This window comes from Pseudopodoces humilis, chromosome 18 (genome assembly GCF_049639895.1).
Source record: "Pseudopodoces humilis isolate 2021_Gansu_Grassland_sample_001 chromosome 18, ASM4963989v1, whole genome shotgun sequence".
Taxonomy (NCBI): Eukaryota; Metazoa; Chordata; class Aves; order Passeriformes; family Paridae; genus Pseudopodoces; species Pseudopodoces humilis.
Genome location: NC_142217.1, coordinates 18,055,777 through 18,072,719, shown reverse-complemented (window position 1 = coordinate 18,072,719; position 16,943 = coordinate 18,055,777). Strand labels below are relative to the sequence as shown.

The 16,943-nt window shown below is 36.8% G+C and overlaps 1 protein-coding gene across 4 annotated transcripts in view; it reads right to left on the bottom strand.

Moving 5' to 3' along the window:
* Positions 1-1,612: 1,612 nt before the first annotated feature.
* Positions 1,613-16,943, bottom strand: part of KCTD5 (potassium channel tetramerization domain containing 5) — a 31,997-nt gene continuing 16,666 nt past the window's right edge. For 2 of the 4 annotated variants that reach the window (XM_014252545.2, XM_014252548.2), the window contains 3 exons: positions 14,840-14,965; positions 12,295-12,353; positions 1,613-7,765 (listed from right to left, as the gene is read on the bottom strand). In XM_014252545.2, the coding sequence (XP_014108020.1) occupies positions 12,309-12,353; positions 14,840-14,965 (171 nt within the window). In that variant the 3' untranslated portion in view covers positions 1,613-7,765; positions 12,295-12,308. The remainder of the gene's footprint in view (positions 7,766-12,294; positions 12,354-14,839; positions 14,966-16,943) is intronic. The other 2 variants (XM_014252547.2, XM_005523116.3) reach the window with 1 other exon arrangement.

Here is a 16,943-nt window from a genome sequence, read left to right as displayed (position 1 = left end):
TCTGTGTAGTATTGTTGAAGTTCAAAATGGTTTCTTTGGAACGCTAGAATTGACTGTTTCAATAAAAAATTACGTAGATTCCAATCAGTCCTAATCAAAATATTTGCTGAAGATCATTCTACCTAGGAAAACTTCATCAGTATCAAATGCCCACCGTAGACCAGGATAAACACATACTTCCCCGTGTAACTTTCCACAGAATTAGTGGCATTATGAAAAGCAGTGCAAACTATTAACACTTGTCTTACAGGATCTCACTCATGAAATTGTACACGTTAGTCTCCGAGGATGTCACATACATACGGACCATGTGTAAATGACTACCAGGCAAGACTCCAGCACACTGAAAGATGAACAGCACTCTAAAAGGTGAATCTGCAGGATCATTTTCATCTTTCTGAAGTGAAACTTCCCACTGAAAGGAAAACTAATGCCAAACGAACCCTAAATGTTATGAAAGATCCAAACAGGTTGCTAATGACTTAGTCGTTTCTGTCCCCTTTATAACCTGGTTGGTTCAGGGTAGACACTTGTCCCTTTTATGCTCTCACTTTTCCTAACAGGTGAAAAAACTTGAAGCAACAGATATGTAGAGTAGGAATCTGGATTGAAAGTCATGCTGGCTGACTCTAAAGTGCCAATACTTTTAGTAGGACAGTCTGATGATAATACAGATGCACACATTGATTACTTAATTAGTACAATTGCTGTACTTGATTACTACAGCAATGTTTGTCCTTAGCACTTATTTTAGTAAAATTCAAATGCAATTAAATGCAGCCGATTAATTTAGTAAAGTAACACAGTTTCACTGAAGTTGCTGGATATACGACAAAATAAAAGAATGTGCTTTGCACTTACAACTGATTAAACTGTTAAGATGAAATTCACCTCATATGTAACTACAGAGCCTTTAAGAATTTTAAAATCTTGGGTCTTAGCTTCTCAAATTCTTAATAGCAGTTTGGAAAATAAGAGCTGTCCAGTGGTCTTCTCAATACTAATACTCAATTATGAACTTTTCCATAGGTGTAGAGGACACAGCTGTCAAACTTCCTGGATAATTTCAACAACCTGTTCTTTGTACTTAAATAATTTACTTCCTTCAGCCATTTCTATCCTTGAAATTTATTATATATGTTTGCCTTATTGCAAAGCATCAATTTCCATTAGCTTAGTTTTTCAAAGAAAGGAAACACTTATATTAAAAAGCGAAGTAGTAGATTCTAGAATCTTTGATGTTAGGGTGGTTTTTGAGTTGTGCAGAAGGAAAGGTATGCAAAGTGATTAGCTGAAACTTTTTCATGTGATTATATATCCATACATGAGACAACTATTTCCTCCTATAATGATCAGTAAGTCATAGCAACTGCGAAGAAAATGATTTCCCAACTGATATATATCTGAATAGACCTAACTTTTTTTGTGACAGTCTTTGGGGAAGCAGTAAAGGATGTATCTTTACAAAGGAGAAAGTGTTAATGTTTTAAATCACTGCAAAAATATGCAACTACATTTTACATCTGAAGTGCTAAACTAGGAATTATCACAGGATATGACACTATTAATATCAATTAGTCCATTTAGAAAAGACAGATATAAGACATCACACTTTAAAAGGGAAAAAACAGGTTTATTCCATGCAGTTTACAATACACTAGTGTTATGAAAAAGAAGTTAAAAAAATAACCACACACATTTAATTTGTTAGTTTTGAAAGTGATGGTTAACTGTAACCACCTTCAAATTATTTGGGAAGCCCTAGCAGATTTTTTCCCAGGGAAATTTCCCTGAATTCAGTTTCTTGTCTGTGCCTGTGCTATGAGTTTTGCTTAATGCAAATGCATTAAAACCAAATCAAAACTCAAATTTTGCTGCAGTAAGAACACTTCAGAGATAATGAATTGGCACAAAATAAAGTGTTATTGCTAATCCACTATCCAGGAAATAACATGTTGCAAGTATGGCCACTCGGTTATAAGCACAAACAGCTGATGCACAACTAATTTTGAGACCAGTGATCTGGAGGAAAAGGTTAAAAAAAAAAAAGAACATTTGTTGAATTGGGTAGGTGGTCCTAAAGAGTGCATAGGAAGTAGATTTTTTTATAACTAGGTTGAGGTAAAGGTAAAGACAAAAGCAGGTGGAAAAAGCTGCCATTTGATACTTCTTCAGTTTGGTGATCTTCTTTCAGTTCCAGGTAGAGAGGTTGGCAACATTCCTTTTAAGAGTGCCTTGGCACTTTGCTTCATTCTAGCAAGTACACGAGGCAAGTTAACGTGAGTAAAGCTGTGCATAAGCTTTCGGAAAATCTTCAGAAGTAGCAAGAATCATGTACAGTAAATACATTTATTCTTTACTCATTTCAGGTGACGAGGCCTCAAAATCACAACAGGTCTTAGGTCAAAATTTAGGCTCAGCTTTCTAAGGCAAGGAAGAGCACTGACACAGAACCTCTTCCCCCTTCCACTCACCCTCAAAGTACCAAAATAACTTCTAAAAGTTTCTCTCATTATGGTAGTTTTTAAGACACAACATCCTTAAGAGAACCCTCTGATGTGTCCAGAAAGTTGTACTTGCAGCAGTATCTATTCTGAGCTATCTATTCAGTATCTATACTGAACTTCTGAGAAGTTTATGCCTTGGTAGACGTTGCTAAAGTAAAGATCAATTAAATTGCAAAGAAATATTCTGTGACAATTTCCTGGGGCAGAATCTCCCTCAAAGCTTTTTTACTGCCAGTGCTGTTCATAAAAAGTTGTTAGATTTCAGCAAAGGTAATAATAAAGTGGAGGGTAAGTACTGCCTTCTCTAGTGTGCTCTTATCCAATCTGAATACTGAAAATCCAAGCCATATAGGAACACTTAAATCTGCAACTGGTTCAGCCATTTGTAAAAATTATTTTAGAGTCCATGAATTGAAAGGAAAACAGACTAGTTGTTTTTTAAACATTGTATGTCTCTGGAACCTCAAATTAGCCCTGGAAAGCATTTTAGCCCTTAGCATTTATGCTCTGAAAATGGAAAGAGTTCTTTCTGACAGTCATTTAGGCAATCTGGACAGTAAGATCTATTTAGCCCTTTAAAGCCTCTGTTCATTAAGAAGCCTTTAAAGACAGCTCCTGATTTTCGTGAAACAAAAGAAAACTTATATGACACTGAGTTCAGAGAGCCTTCCACCTTTTTTTTTTAAACTAAATATTTATACTATTTAAAGACTCAATAATTCTACACAAAAAAACGCACTTAAGATCCCAAGATTGTCCTTAAAACTGGAGATAACTGCAGTCTAAACTACAACCAAGTAACAGGCAGTATCCTCGGACTTAAGTATTTCAATACTGTTGTGTTAGAAAAGACACTTCTCCAATGACCACTTGGATTTTAACCCTACTGTCTTAAGATAACAGACACTGTTAAAGGTGTAACAAAATTTCATCTCTTTTCAAGAGCCCCACAGTTCAAGGGCTGATTGAAAAAGTTAATTTGAAAAACCTGAAACTTTTGATGTGGTGAGAGAATAAAAATTGGAGAATGCCGCTTTCTGATTTTATCACATCTCAAGAGAACAAAACCCCAGACTTCATCTCCAGGCTTTCATTTGACTTCGATCTCCCTCAAAGAGCCCAGGAAAACTTCACTCTTCCCCCAGTACTTCCCAAGGAATACATTCCAGTATACCTGGGTAATTATAATCCAGACTCTATTTAATTCCACTGGACCAGATACTATTGCATTTTTGCACTCCAAGTTAATTTTTGTAATATTAATAAAAATTTGTAACTACTATGTGTTTATTTGCTGGTGGTAGCCCTCTACAGCTTAAACAGCAACTGACAACTCTCTACAACCTCAACAGACATCCACAGAATAGTGTCCTGTTACGAGAAGCACTGTTCTGATAACACTATCATCCTACTCAGCAAACTTCTTCCCCTTGTTGCATGCCTGCAACCAAGTTATCTTCTGTTTAATCTACCAGTTTTCATATTTCTCCTGAAAAAAACCAAAAAAATCACCTCTCTCAGAAAAAGAGAAGATTGATTCCATTTTTGAATCTGCAGGAAACAGTCCTGTTTCTAATAAATCATAACTGTGCATTCACATTGGTAGAAATGGAGCTACACAGCTATTGTCCAAAGAAAATCTGAAAACAAAGAAGTCAGATGGATTCACCAAGCTTCATTTTAAAAGAAATATCTTCTCCTAATGCTAAATGCAAGATGAAAGGAACTTTTATCATTACAAGAAATATGAGTTTGAAAAAAACACAGTACACTTTCCAAGTTTTATGAGCATATGATTCTGATGATAGAAACTTTAGTAAAGAATTAAAAAAAGCTGCTTAATTTGATCAAGTCTTTGACACACAATTAAATTACTGTAGAATAAAGAAACTGCAATTAACCGTAATCCATGGAAATCCCACAGTAAGTGGGACAAAATCCCAGATAACCTTTGGGCTGGGAGCTGCCAAGTCAGAGTATACGTCTGGACAGTTATTAATGGACCATATGACATTCATGTCTTTGAGGCCTCAGAATTACCTGTCCACTGCAAACAAATTCTGATTCACTTGTCGCTTGAAGAAGTCAAAAGCATGTAATATAAAAATGTCACCTCCAATAAAGGAAAATAGCCTCTGAGAAAACTTAAGGCCAAGAATACGCTGCTTGCTAACTCAAAGTAAGAAATTGCTATAGCAGATTTGAACTTCTGTTTTCAAACAAGTTTTGCAAGATGTTTGTCATGTAAATGCATTTGGGGAATTTCATCTCTCTCCCTTCCTCTGCTTTATTCCTTCTGCTATGATCTCTTCGAGCTCAGGATCTAAAGTTCTAACCTGGAATATTGTTCTGATTTAAGGACAGAGGAGCTGTCTATGTCCAGAGTTAAGTCCAAGGAGTTTGTAGTACAGCTGTGCAGCTCCAGCCTGATAGTGAACCCCTCAGCTCTGCACAGTCACAGGCAATTCTCAGGTAGGTACTCTCCAAACGTCAGTTTAAACTATACATGTACATTGCTTCATCCTGCAAGATCTTAACAGATGAAGCAATGTTTGCAAAGCATGGTGATGCAGCTTGGATTTTAATGCAATTACCTTGTTACTGTCACTAACTTTATATGAAACTGCAACAGTCAAACAAAAAGAAACTAAACTTATTTAGGGATAAAGTCTTAATGCCTTGAAAAAAGCTGAAGAGAGCATTTCTATCTATCTGGAAGCCTCACATGATCACAAAAATTAAAGCAATAATGACAAAAGCAAGAACAGGAAAGTAGCTGGTTCAGGCGGTCTCAAACAACAGCATATTTAAAATAATTACAAGGTACCTGCAAGTTCACTCTTTTATTTTCTTAAAATCTTTGTGAGGTATTGGAAACAAAGTGCAAAAAATTATTAAACACTCATTTCCCTAAATTTAGCTATGGTAGGGATACATTGTAAACTAAACTGCAGGTAATCTCATCATAAAAGCAGGTTTTAAAACTGAAAATATTCTAGTGGAAAAAAAACCCCCAAACCTAGAAAAAAACCACTCTTTTTACATACTCTAAATTTGTTCAGTTTGCTTAGTTTGTTACTCATGCTTTGCTGATGCAATTCTGGAAAATTTAAATTTATTAAATAACCTGTCCTTTTTGGGTTAAGTAAGAGAGGGAACAGAAATGCTGATTCAGAAGGATCACTGCGAAACTGGTATCTTGGGCATTAAAATCCACTAAGATCAATGCTGAATTACTCTGTAGAGCACATCAAGAAAACAAGTGACATGGTTAGCTGCAATTCCATGAGCCAGGGAGCTCAGAGAATTTGGTGGAGTCATACTGCTTAAAAACACAGTGACTACTGCAGCAGAGGAAATGTTTTAATATGCACTTAACACAGACAATTGTTATGCTTATTTTCAGATACACAAGATAATCTGTCACTATTTAGGGGACATCTGTGTGCTCAATTTGAAATGATAAAATATGGGTACCTAAAAAAGTATAAAAGTATAAACATTTCCCCCTACACAATTACAATTTTAGTAAATTAAATTCAGTTTTAACTTTTTAAAAAAAGACAAAAACTGTATGTGTTGTGGCGGGGCCAGCAGCTTCCTGTGCAGACCACATCCAAGTCGCAAAATGCATTACAAATCCTTTCAAGCATTCGGCACACGGACAAAACATTTAGCCCATTGCTTAACCTGTTTAGTAGAAATGTTTCTTACAAATTGTTTCTCCAAACTTTTATCAATATGTAAGTCCTTTAAAAAAAATTCTAAAAAAAATAAAAGAAAAAAAGTAGACCCTGGGCGTTTGAAAATCAGGTTTTTGTGTAAAGAATTACCTACAGTATACGCATAAAATCTGAAATGATAAGAATGAAAACTGTAATGTCTTTAGAATTTAAAACCATCCTGTAGCTCTTTGAAATCCCCCCCATCGGTTTCATGAGTCAATGAAGCCAAGTTTTATACTGTCCATTTCATTAAGTGTTTTAAAGATGCACTAAAGATTTTGCTTAAAATATAGTGTGTCTTGTGTATTAGCCTGCATCAAGGACAAACTAACAAAGCTGCACCACATTCTGTTCAAACACTGTTCTTAACTGCATAGTTGAAACTGTATAGAAAAAGAAAGGTTGATTACAGGTATCCTGAATATCCAAAGTAATCAGGTTTTTCAACTGAATGAGTTTATGTTCACACTAACGTTGATTTTAATCTGAGTCATAGAGACAGGGACCTAGGACTAGCCAGCTGTATTTCTGTAAAACCTTCCGCTCTAGAGAAATCTCTACCCTAATCCACACAGTTCAATGTTTATAGGCATTTTATAAAAGCACAAACACACATTTAAGTACAAACACCTCCAAAGAAACAGAATGTTCAGTTGGTCATTTTAAGTGAATTTTGATTCCACTTTCAAGCATGTGACCAGGACTGGAGCATAACTTTTGCAGGAGACTGTTTTAACAGAGAGAACATCAAGAATAACTCAGAGGAAGGCCATTTTCTCTGAGTGTAGTCTTCCCTTTGGGTATTAAAATAAGCTATCTATCCAGTCAATATATACACCCTTCAGAGAAACCTTTTCTCTGTTGTGTAACTTTTACACATGCTAGTTTCAGTTGATCTCCTAGGCTGTTATTACATAATAGATTATGTCCCAGAGCCATAAGGAATGTGCAGTATAATACAGTCAACTGGGGCTGACACTGATTCTGAAACAACATATGCCCAAATACTTGCATTTCTGGGCTGTAACGTGTGTGTGTGTGTGTGTGTGTGTGCACGCGTATGTCTGAAAGAGTGTGTGTGTGCGTGTGTGTGTAGCACCAATTACATTGTCCTTTTAAGGTTTACAATGATCAGTAGGAAAATGTCTCCAAACTGATCAACATTGGGTCGTCCAGCACCAGACAACAAGTGCTACATGTCTCCGAGGAAAATATGAGTGCATGGTCATTTCTTTTCAAATGACCAGTATCAATCAGCCAACAAGAGACTACAACCATGCACTACAACCAAAACTTAACACACGCTCCCACATCATCTATTCCCATTATGTAGTCTGGCAATGCTTCCAGAAGTTGACACCAGCTTATAGGCAAATATGGTTGAACCCAGATCAACAGAAAATTGTCTAAATCAGATTTTTCCTTCTGCAGCCAAGCCTCTTCAGTGTGACAATTCACTGCATCTTCGAGTAAAAGAAAAATTGTCACCGTTCAATACTTTCTTCACATCCTGGAACCTCGTTCTTGCAAAATCTGAAATAGACCAATAAAAATTCTATAAATGAAAATTAGCTCATTGTCATTCCTAAAGCACAGAGATCAAATAGCAACATAATGACTATTTTAAATAAGCGGTAATGTGTCAGGGACCTGGACTGAGGACATTCCTGGGGTCTGTGCTTCAAATCTGAAAAAAGACAGACTGATATGTACAATGTCTACTTTCAAATACTACTAAATCAGATGTAAAAATACTGCTAGGAATGAAGTATTATTAATATAAATAATTAATACATTAATAAGACTTAAGAGTTTGCAATTGTAAAAAGTAAGCCACTAAACCTCAGCTTAGTTCAGAAGATCCTGAGGTCCTATGTAGTAAATTAACCTGGGTAGTTCACTAGAAACTGAATCTTCATTTATCCTGTTCCAGTAAAATGTCCTTAAGTTTCTGAAGTTTCAGATGCAAATTGTATTCCATAAATTAGTACTGAAAACATGAACTAGTAAATCAAAATGTGCAGAAATGGAACACTGGGTGCAACGATGCACGAAGTTTTTAAAGGCCAAGTACAACCTGGCAAGATTTAAATCAACACCCATTCTACTACCACTTTGACTATTTTCTCTCCTTTTCTGTTTCAGATTTTTTTGACTCCTCCAAAGAGGAAAGGATCCAAGTGTTAGGACTGACTGTTCAAGCAACAATATTTTAATGTTGCTGCTCTAAACTGAATCACAACCAGCAATAACGAGGTAAAGTGTCGTACTACTGTGTAGTACTTCAGAATTGTGTCAGCAGGCTGTAGAACCAGTCACGACAAAAGGCAAACAAAGCACTAAGCAAAGCTTCAAATGTACTGAGCACAAGTACTTAAGAATGTTAATCAATGAGTAAAAGTTTTATGAGACTTCATTTTCTTTTGCTTCTTGACAGTCTTCCTAGTATGGGGAAGGGCTCTTTCTTTCAGAAGCTGAAAGCAAGCAAAAGTACAACCCCTAAACAATGGCAGAGCTAGCCTCAAGATGGAATTTCCTTCTATTATGATCTTCGTGCAGCCTGATGTTACAACAAACACTCAGTAACACATTCCAGCCCACAGAATCTGCCAGCATATACAAACACTTCAATCTCTGTGCTTGTAGGGTAAAGGCTGGCAACTGCTTCACACAGCAGTTTCAAGTATGGTTTTAAATTTTACAAGTTGAGGTATTTGATTTCCTTTTAATACTGTTAAAATGGCTATTTTATCTTTCGTAGTGACTGAAGTCAAGCAAGGTCTCACCTGCTTTGCCCAGCTCCATGGGATGTTTTTTAAGGGCTGGATTTCATAAAACACCCATTACCATCTGTGTAGCTCAGGGACAGTTCAGAGGCAGTGTGGTGTTAGCCAAAAAACTTAAAATCCACTTCATAACTTGTTCACTGTACTCCCTCCTACACCTGGATCCAGCTTTGTGCGTACAAAGTTCTTTTCCATTTCAAATTCAGCTTTACTGTTTTGAAGTTATGAAGACAGATGTCAGTGCAACTACTTTGAAAAATTTCCAAAATACAGAAAGATGTTTTCCACCGGCCATGTCATGCTTTACGGTACATTTTAGAAGCAAACACCTCTTATTTCATGGAGATAATTCATGAATGTTACACATGACTATGTGTACTAAAGCAAAAAGCATTTCATATGAAACTGTAGGAAAGATGTAAGTGAATTCTGTGGGAAAAAAACAGGCTTTGTAAATTACTCAGTAACTGCTTGTATAATACAAAAGGGACTAGATAAACTTACAGAAGACAGTGCCACTGATACCAGCTTATGGTATTACAGTGCCATTGTAGCTTCCATACAGTGACCTGGATGAAGGCTTGAAGCCCGAATTCCCAGACTGAGTTTTACTGGAAGGTGGGGAAATACATCAGAAGTAGATATCATAAATCATAAATGCTTCATACTTAAACTCCTTCCCCAAGTATTTGCTGTTGATCAGAGCAGAGAACAAAATGCTGGAGTAGACACCCACAACAGAGATAACAGTCTGACCCAGCCAATGGAGTCAGTAAGTGAAACCATATCCAACAGAGACAAAAGCATGGCTGAAACAAGTATCTGTGCAACTAGAAAATAATACTGGATATATTAATTTTGTTAATATTCCCGATTTAATATGAAGTGCTTGAGTTCATTCATTCCTAGAAAAGTACTTGTAAGATTAATAGACTTAGAACTGTTTTCAGTAGCATCAGGAGCACATGCAATAAGGTAAAGCTGAGCCAGATCTGGACACTGAATTTTGCACACTTTATCGAGCCAGTAATCCCAAGATAAAGCAGAGAAGTCTATTCCATCAGGCAATATTTTAACACACTTTTCATGGTACTTCTTCTGTAACCTTTACCTCTACTGAAGGCGGAATCATAGAATCACAAGAGTGGGTTAGGTTGGAAGGGATCTTAAGGATCATCTCATTCAAACCCCTGCCATGGGCAAGGTCACCCTTCCACTGTCCCAGGTTGCTCCAGCCCTGTCCAACCTGGCTTTGGACCCTTCCAGAGATGGAGCAACCACAGCTTCTCTGGACAACCTGTGCCAGGTGTCTCACCACCTTAATGGTAAAAAGCATGCTCATCATTATATCCAATCTAAAGCTAGCCTCTTTCAGTTTAAAAACCTCACCCCTTGTCCTGTCACCATGAGCCCTGGTAAAAAATCTTTTTTCATCTTTCTTATAAGGCTTTTTAAGTATTGGAAATGCAGTAACATCGGCCCTGGGGCTCTCTTCTCCAGACCTAACAACCCCAACTGTCTCAGCCTGTCTTCACAGGAGAGGTGTTCCAGCCCACAGGCCATTTTCATCTCTCTCCTCCGGACCCACTCTCACAGTCTTTTTTTGTACTGGGAATCTGAGAGCTGGATGCAGCATTCCAGGTGGGATTTTGTGAGAGTAGAGTCGAGGGGAAGAATAACTTCCCTCAACCTGCTGGCCATGCATCTTTTGTTGCAGTCCTGGATAACTGGCCTTCTAGTCTGCAAATATTTCTGGCTCAAATTCATTATCCCCAAGTCTTCTGCAATGCCGCAGTAAATCCATCTGTCACCCAGTCTGTACTGATACTGGGGGTTGTCCTAACTCTAGTACAGACTTGCTGTATAGAGGACTTTCCTTATTTTCATATTTCTGTTCTATTTTCCCTATAGGTGCTCCAGATCCAAAGCCGGCTTAAAAATTCTAAAGAATGCTGAATGAACACTCATATTCTAGGGACCTGAATGTGATTGCTTCTTAGAGAAGCAGAACATGAAAACTATTTCTTCCCACTCAAAATAAAGCTACTGCTGATAGTAAAGTGTTTCAAGGACTATGCCTCTCAGGGAGCTTAAGAATATTACATTAAATTCCAGCAGAGTGCCAGTTTATTTTGCTTCAATAAAGCCTCAGATTTGATCCATTCCTTTCAGCCACTCCTGAAGACCTGGCAAAAGGCTTTACACTACCCTAGCAGTAGCTTCTGTTAGCATCATTTCAGAAAATAATATTGGTTCTTTTTCAGCCACGTGCAGCGACTTCATAGCATCACAGCGTATCCCGAGTTGAAAGGGACCCACAAGGATCATTAAGTGGCGATCCTGGCCTTGCACAAGACAGCCTCAAGAATCACACCATGTGTGTGAGAGCATTGTCCAAACTTCAGAGATAACTGTAAGGCTGCTTTACAGCTAAAAAATTCAGGTATACAGGTGAAAAGCTGAAGTTTAATCTCATGCAATGGTACCTATCTTCAATTTATATAGGTTCAAGTGACCACCCAGAACATACCACTGAACATTCAATGTTATGTTACCTTCTGGAAACTAGAGAGTGGAATAAATACGAATAGTACTTAAAGACACATTAGGAAAAATGCCTAAATTGTTTTTTCAGATGAAGCTTTTTTTGTGCTCTTCCACTTGTGACTTTTAATGTAACTTGATCTTCAATCAGATGTCAAACTACAGTGGGAAGGATCCTTCCCCAGAGTTGCTTCCTGTCATAAATACAACTGTAGCACCAAGATGACACTATTTACTTGTATTTGCCACATCTTTATTAAAAAAATCCTTAGTTTCAAAGTTATCAGTTAAGACCACCTTTGAACTTACTTCAATCAAGTCTGTTAAAATTATTGCCGAATCAGATATTTAGTGAAAATGTATACAAGTAAGTTTCTATCAGATGTCTCTACATGTAAAAAACCTATCTGACAGAAAAGCTGGTGCACATAAAAAAAGAAATAAATTAATGAATGAAAAGCAATTCTGGCCCTAGAATCTACATGAAGAACTTTCCTGCTCAGCAAAGCTTTAAAGGTACTACTCACAGTACAGTTTATAAAAGCAACACAAATTATTCTGTCAAAGAAGGAATATCCAGAACAGGAATTCTATCTTTGCCTACCATTCCACAACTATAATCACAAACACACACACACCACCAGGACTAGCCAAAGGACAGCACTAGTGGGGGTGGGAATTGGATGGGGCAGAAAAGCATCTGGTTAAAATCCTAGGGCAGCTAGTGCTCACCATGACATTTACACTTAATCTGAGTCATTCATATCGTAATCCGTTTCTTCATCCTCACTCTGAGTGTCATGCAGCATGCAGCACGTATAGAAGGAAGGGAAAAGAAGAGATTGTAAGTGAGTCAGAGCTGCAACAAAGTACAATCCACTTACACCTGAAGCATCTGGCAATGACATTTATTCACTTTTACCTGGGACCTTCACTCTTTGTATAAAAAAGTAAGACAGCTGACCATTACAAGATGGAATGCAACAGATTTCATGACAATTTCCTCTTCCAAATATTGTGAAGTCAGCAGATAGACGTCAATAGCCAGGTCAATAAAGTGGTATGAAAGAGAAGACTGCTTGTGGGAATACATGCTACCAGTAAAAGCCAGTGGAACCATTTATGATTAATTTCCTTTGCTTAGGTGTATTAGCAGGTTACACAGAAGTCATCTACTAACTTACTATGCTGTTAACTAAAAACAGAAAACACAAGAAAAAAGTCCCTAAGAATGAATGAAGGTGAAGCTTGATTAGATGGCTATCTGAAGATACTTTCTCCTGTTCTGAAAATCCAGGACTATTAACTGAAACTGAAGTGTTTGTCAATAAAAATTACATATTGGCAGGTCTTTTTTTTCTCTAACTCAGTCTGCTGTAAGGGTAATAGGAGGACTTTCTTATAATTCAGTCTCCCAGTACATGAACATATTAGTCTGTATATAAAAGTAGGTACCAGAATTTCTATCATATGAACTTCATGAAGACCAACTCACACTACTGAGACTAGAAGATAATGCTTGCTAAGAGGGAACTTTGGAGACAACATCTCCCAAAGTCAAGATTCCTGAACACAGCTGTCAGAAACCTCTCAAGAAAAAAAATAATTATTTTTCCTTTTTTTCCCCAGTCACAACATATACCAATATACAAAAATATGATATTTTAGAAAATACTATATAAAAGAATTATTCTTCAAGTATTGTCTATTAATTGCTAGCAACAGCTTAGCTCTTCCAGACAAAAGGAGTGAATGTTTATATCTCCAACCAAAATTAACAGTAATTCCTATTCATCGCAGTGGTCAAATGATTCTCTGCTCTCATCTCTGAAACAATGACCAAGCAACACATTAATGGAGACATCTAAGACAGCCTCTCTCAGCGCTACTCCATTTACACAGTTGTAATGCAGTCTCAACTAGCTTTCATTTTTGTCTTTAACACTTGCATTTGATCCATATTTTCTTTTACATTAAGGATGCAATGTGACTCTGGCAACTTCTGAAACTACCTGAAGATGCACTACCGTTCTTTATGAAGATGTTTATTAGGCTCTAGAATTCTGCATTTTATTTCAGGTAGGTATCTCAGCCCTAAATTATCACCACACACCTCTAACATGTCAACTTTCAAAGTCTTCCTCAAGCATCCTGGCAAAAGCAGACCTTAACCAGGGTTTTGAAGGAGTAAGACATAGCTTACTCAGTTTCACTGTTTACCCCTGACTACATTGATCCTTTACAACCCATTGGAAGTTATATCTCTACAGTGATGAACATAAGTTACTCATTTCACTAGGGATCCAACATACAGCTTAGAGTATTTTTATAGTGCAAATTATAAAAATTATTCCATATGTGTAGCTCCATAAACATGTTACAAAGCATAGAAAGCAATGAAGTTTAATCTATTTGAAGCCTTAGTACCAAGACTCAGAACCATTCTTAGCATTATTTCACAATCAATTTCTTCGAAGGTGATTCTTGAAGAAGTAACCTTTGATGTTTTACCAATTGTTTTCCATCTACATAAGGGAAATCAAAAGCTCTGAAGCAAACTACAGGTATAGGCATTTTGTCTGTCATTGTCATTTTGTAGTCATTGCCTCATACAAAGCAACAATACAGTGATAAAAGCTGTTCACTACTCGTGACACTGAATACACTTACATTACAGAACTGCTCTGCCTTAAAACTAGTCAGCTGTGGATTTACATTTTCCTTTGTACCAATTCTGAAATACAACTGTGTAAAATGCTAAGATACTGTGCCCATTACAATCTTTTTGGAAAGTTGGTTACTGAAAGTAAACTTGGTAGAACCCTGAAAACATTAACAAGTACCCTCATTTTATAACATATTGCACATTACTGTTTTACAGAGATAGCATCTTTCAAGTTCCACTCTTGACAGTAAGATTTCTTCAGCTGAAGTCAAGCAAGAAAACCGGTTTTTAACTGAACCAGTGTCATTCAAATGTATAAGAAACAAAACCTAGTTTCTCAGCTGTAAAGAGCAAATATCTGCCAATACCTGAAAAAAAGAGTTACTGAAAAACTGGAGTATCGTATTTAAATAATTCAGGCATGCATAACAAATGCATGCTGACTGTACCATTTACAGTCCCTCATACAGTGGACAGGGAATCATTATTAGTCTTGAACAAGGGGAAAAAATAACAATTAAATAATGGTCCAGAACGGAAGTAGATCTATCGTGACTTGTGAAGCCCACCCAATTCAGCACCATTTCTTTAGTCCAGTGTCTAGTAACTCACCTTTGCTTTTTCACTGGGTTCACTGCTTGTGCCATAAGGAGTGTTATGCAATTCCTTTGAGACAACACACAGAAATTCAGCCTGATCTTCATTGCCATAGTTATAGGAAGAACCAATACTGACCAGCTGAAAGATGAAAAAAAAGAAAGTAAATTGTATTTCCACATAAAACAAATTTCATAAAGTCTCATGATTAGTACAAAGACTCCTCACTCTTCAGACTGTAGGCTGTGCCTGAAGCATAAATCTCCACTTCAATGCAAATACATTTTGATGCTGACAAATACATTGACAATACACACTTTGATGATAAGATACACACAGGTTTTTTTTCTCAACAGTTACAGAATTAATGATTTACAGTTATAATTATCCTGTGAAAGAAAAGACTGTGGAGGCAGGCCAGTGGAGAAGTAGCCTGTTCCCTGTTTCTGTTATTTACTGGAAACCTTCCCATCCTCCAAAGTTAATTTTTAAAGTTTATATGTGGTATCTTAATGTGACATGATTTATATGTAAATGGCTGCATGCAGGAACTTCTTTAGCCTGAAGGGACACCTATCACTACTTACAGAATAATGGTATTTCTATTAAAACGTATTTTGAATGAACAAACAGAGTATTTGCATCTGACTGGAAAACAATAAGACAGTGTGGTGGGACATCAAGATTAACATCTGAAATTCATACATACTGCTACAAGAAAGCTAATCAAGGAAGTGCTACAAGCAGAAGCCATGTATAATGAAATGCGACATATTTTCAAGTTCCTGCAGTCTCTATATATATTGAATGATAAATGACAATTTACTGAGAAAGAATATACTCAACATCACTATTACTTCTTATGCAGCATGTTTTTCAAATGGCAGAAATTGTCTTACCTTACACACAATACACTTACCTAATGCTAGAAGCTTTACATAGCCTGCCTTTCCAAGCCAGATTCAATTCATATGTAGCTGTTCAATTTATTTTAAAGTTTTATTTCAAAAGCACAACAAGACAATGTGTGATCTACAAGATAATGTCAGATCTACTGACACAGAGTCCTCAAAATAAAACTGTTGTTACCCAAATTATATTTATCCACCAAATCACCACACGTATACAATAAGAGTGCCCTATTCCCAAATCTCTACTATACCATTTAAGTGCTCTAGAAATGGCCACACAGAAAAGTCCTAACTTATTTTTTCAGGGTAACAGCACTTAAAACACTGTAGTTATCTCTGTGAAGACAAATAATGTACTACCATTAGTCTAGAAGAACATCAAAGAGAGTAAAATATTTATTAAAGCATGAGAGATGAAGCCAAAATGAAATCCTGATCCAGAGGTTGTACTTAAGGGATTAAATTATTCCCCCAACAAAAACTGAAGTTAGACCAAGGTTAAAAGCAGCTTCCATATAGCATTGTCAGAAGAAAACAAAGCCTCACTGTACTTTGTAAGGAGGGGACAGAGATTTCAAATGTTCCTGAACTGCAGTAAGACAGCCAAGCAAGCACTTCCACAGATGGACAAAGCCAATGTCCACATAGTGCAGCAAGGCAGTCTGTCTACATAATGAATCAGCTTGATGCTAGGCCTAGGCACTGTAAAAAGTTTCTGGAGCCTGATGATATTACAGCATACAAGGCTCAGCCTTCCATGAGCATTACTGGCCATCAAAATTCATCGCTCTCAAATTACGTACTTTAATAACACTGAGTGTGACCACCAGAAACCTACCCTGCCTTCTCCTCTTCTAACACCACTCTAGTTCTGCAAAATATATACATAATCAGTAATGAACACAGGCTGATCAAACATTAATATGTTAAAGACATTTTTTCAACCTAAACTGTGTAATGAAGTTACGAACACCCAGGTTTCTTAGATGCACCAATGCATATAAAAGACCTCATTTACCTTGAGATGTTAAACCAGCTGATCTTTTGCAATGAGTACTATGCAGTATGCACCATAACATATTTGTGTATTATAGAATCACAAAACCCACAGAGTAATAAGTTTCTTTGTTGCACAAGATGGACTAAGAAAGTATACTGAAAAACTGGAAAATCAACCCAAATTTACTTCAAATATTGAGATGATTTGT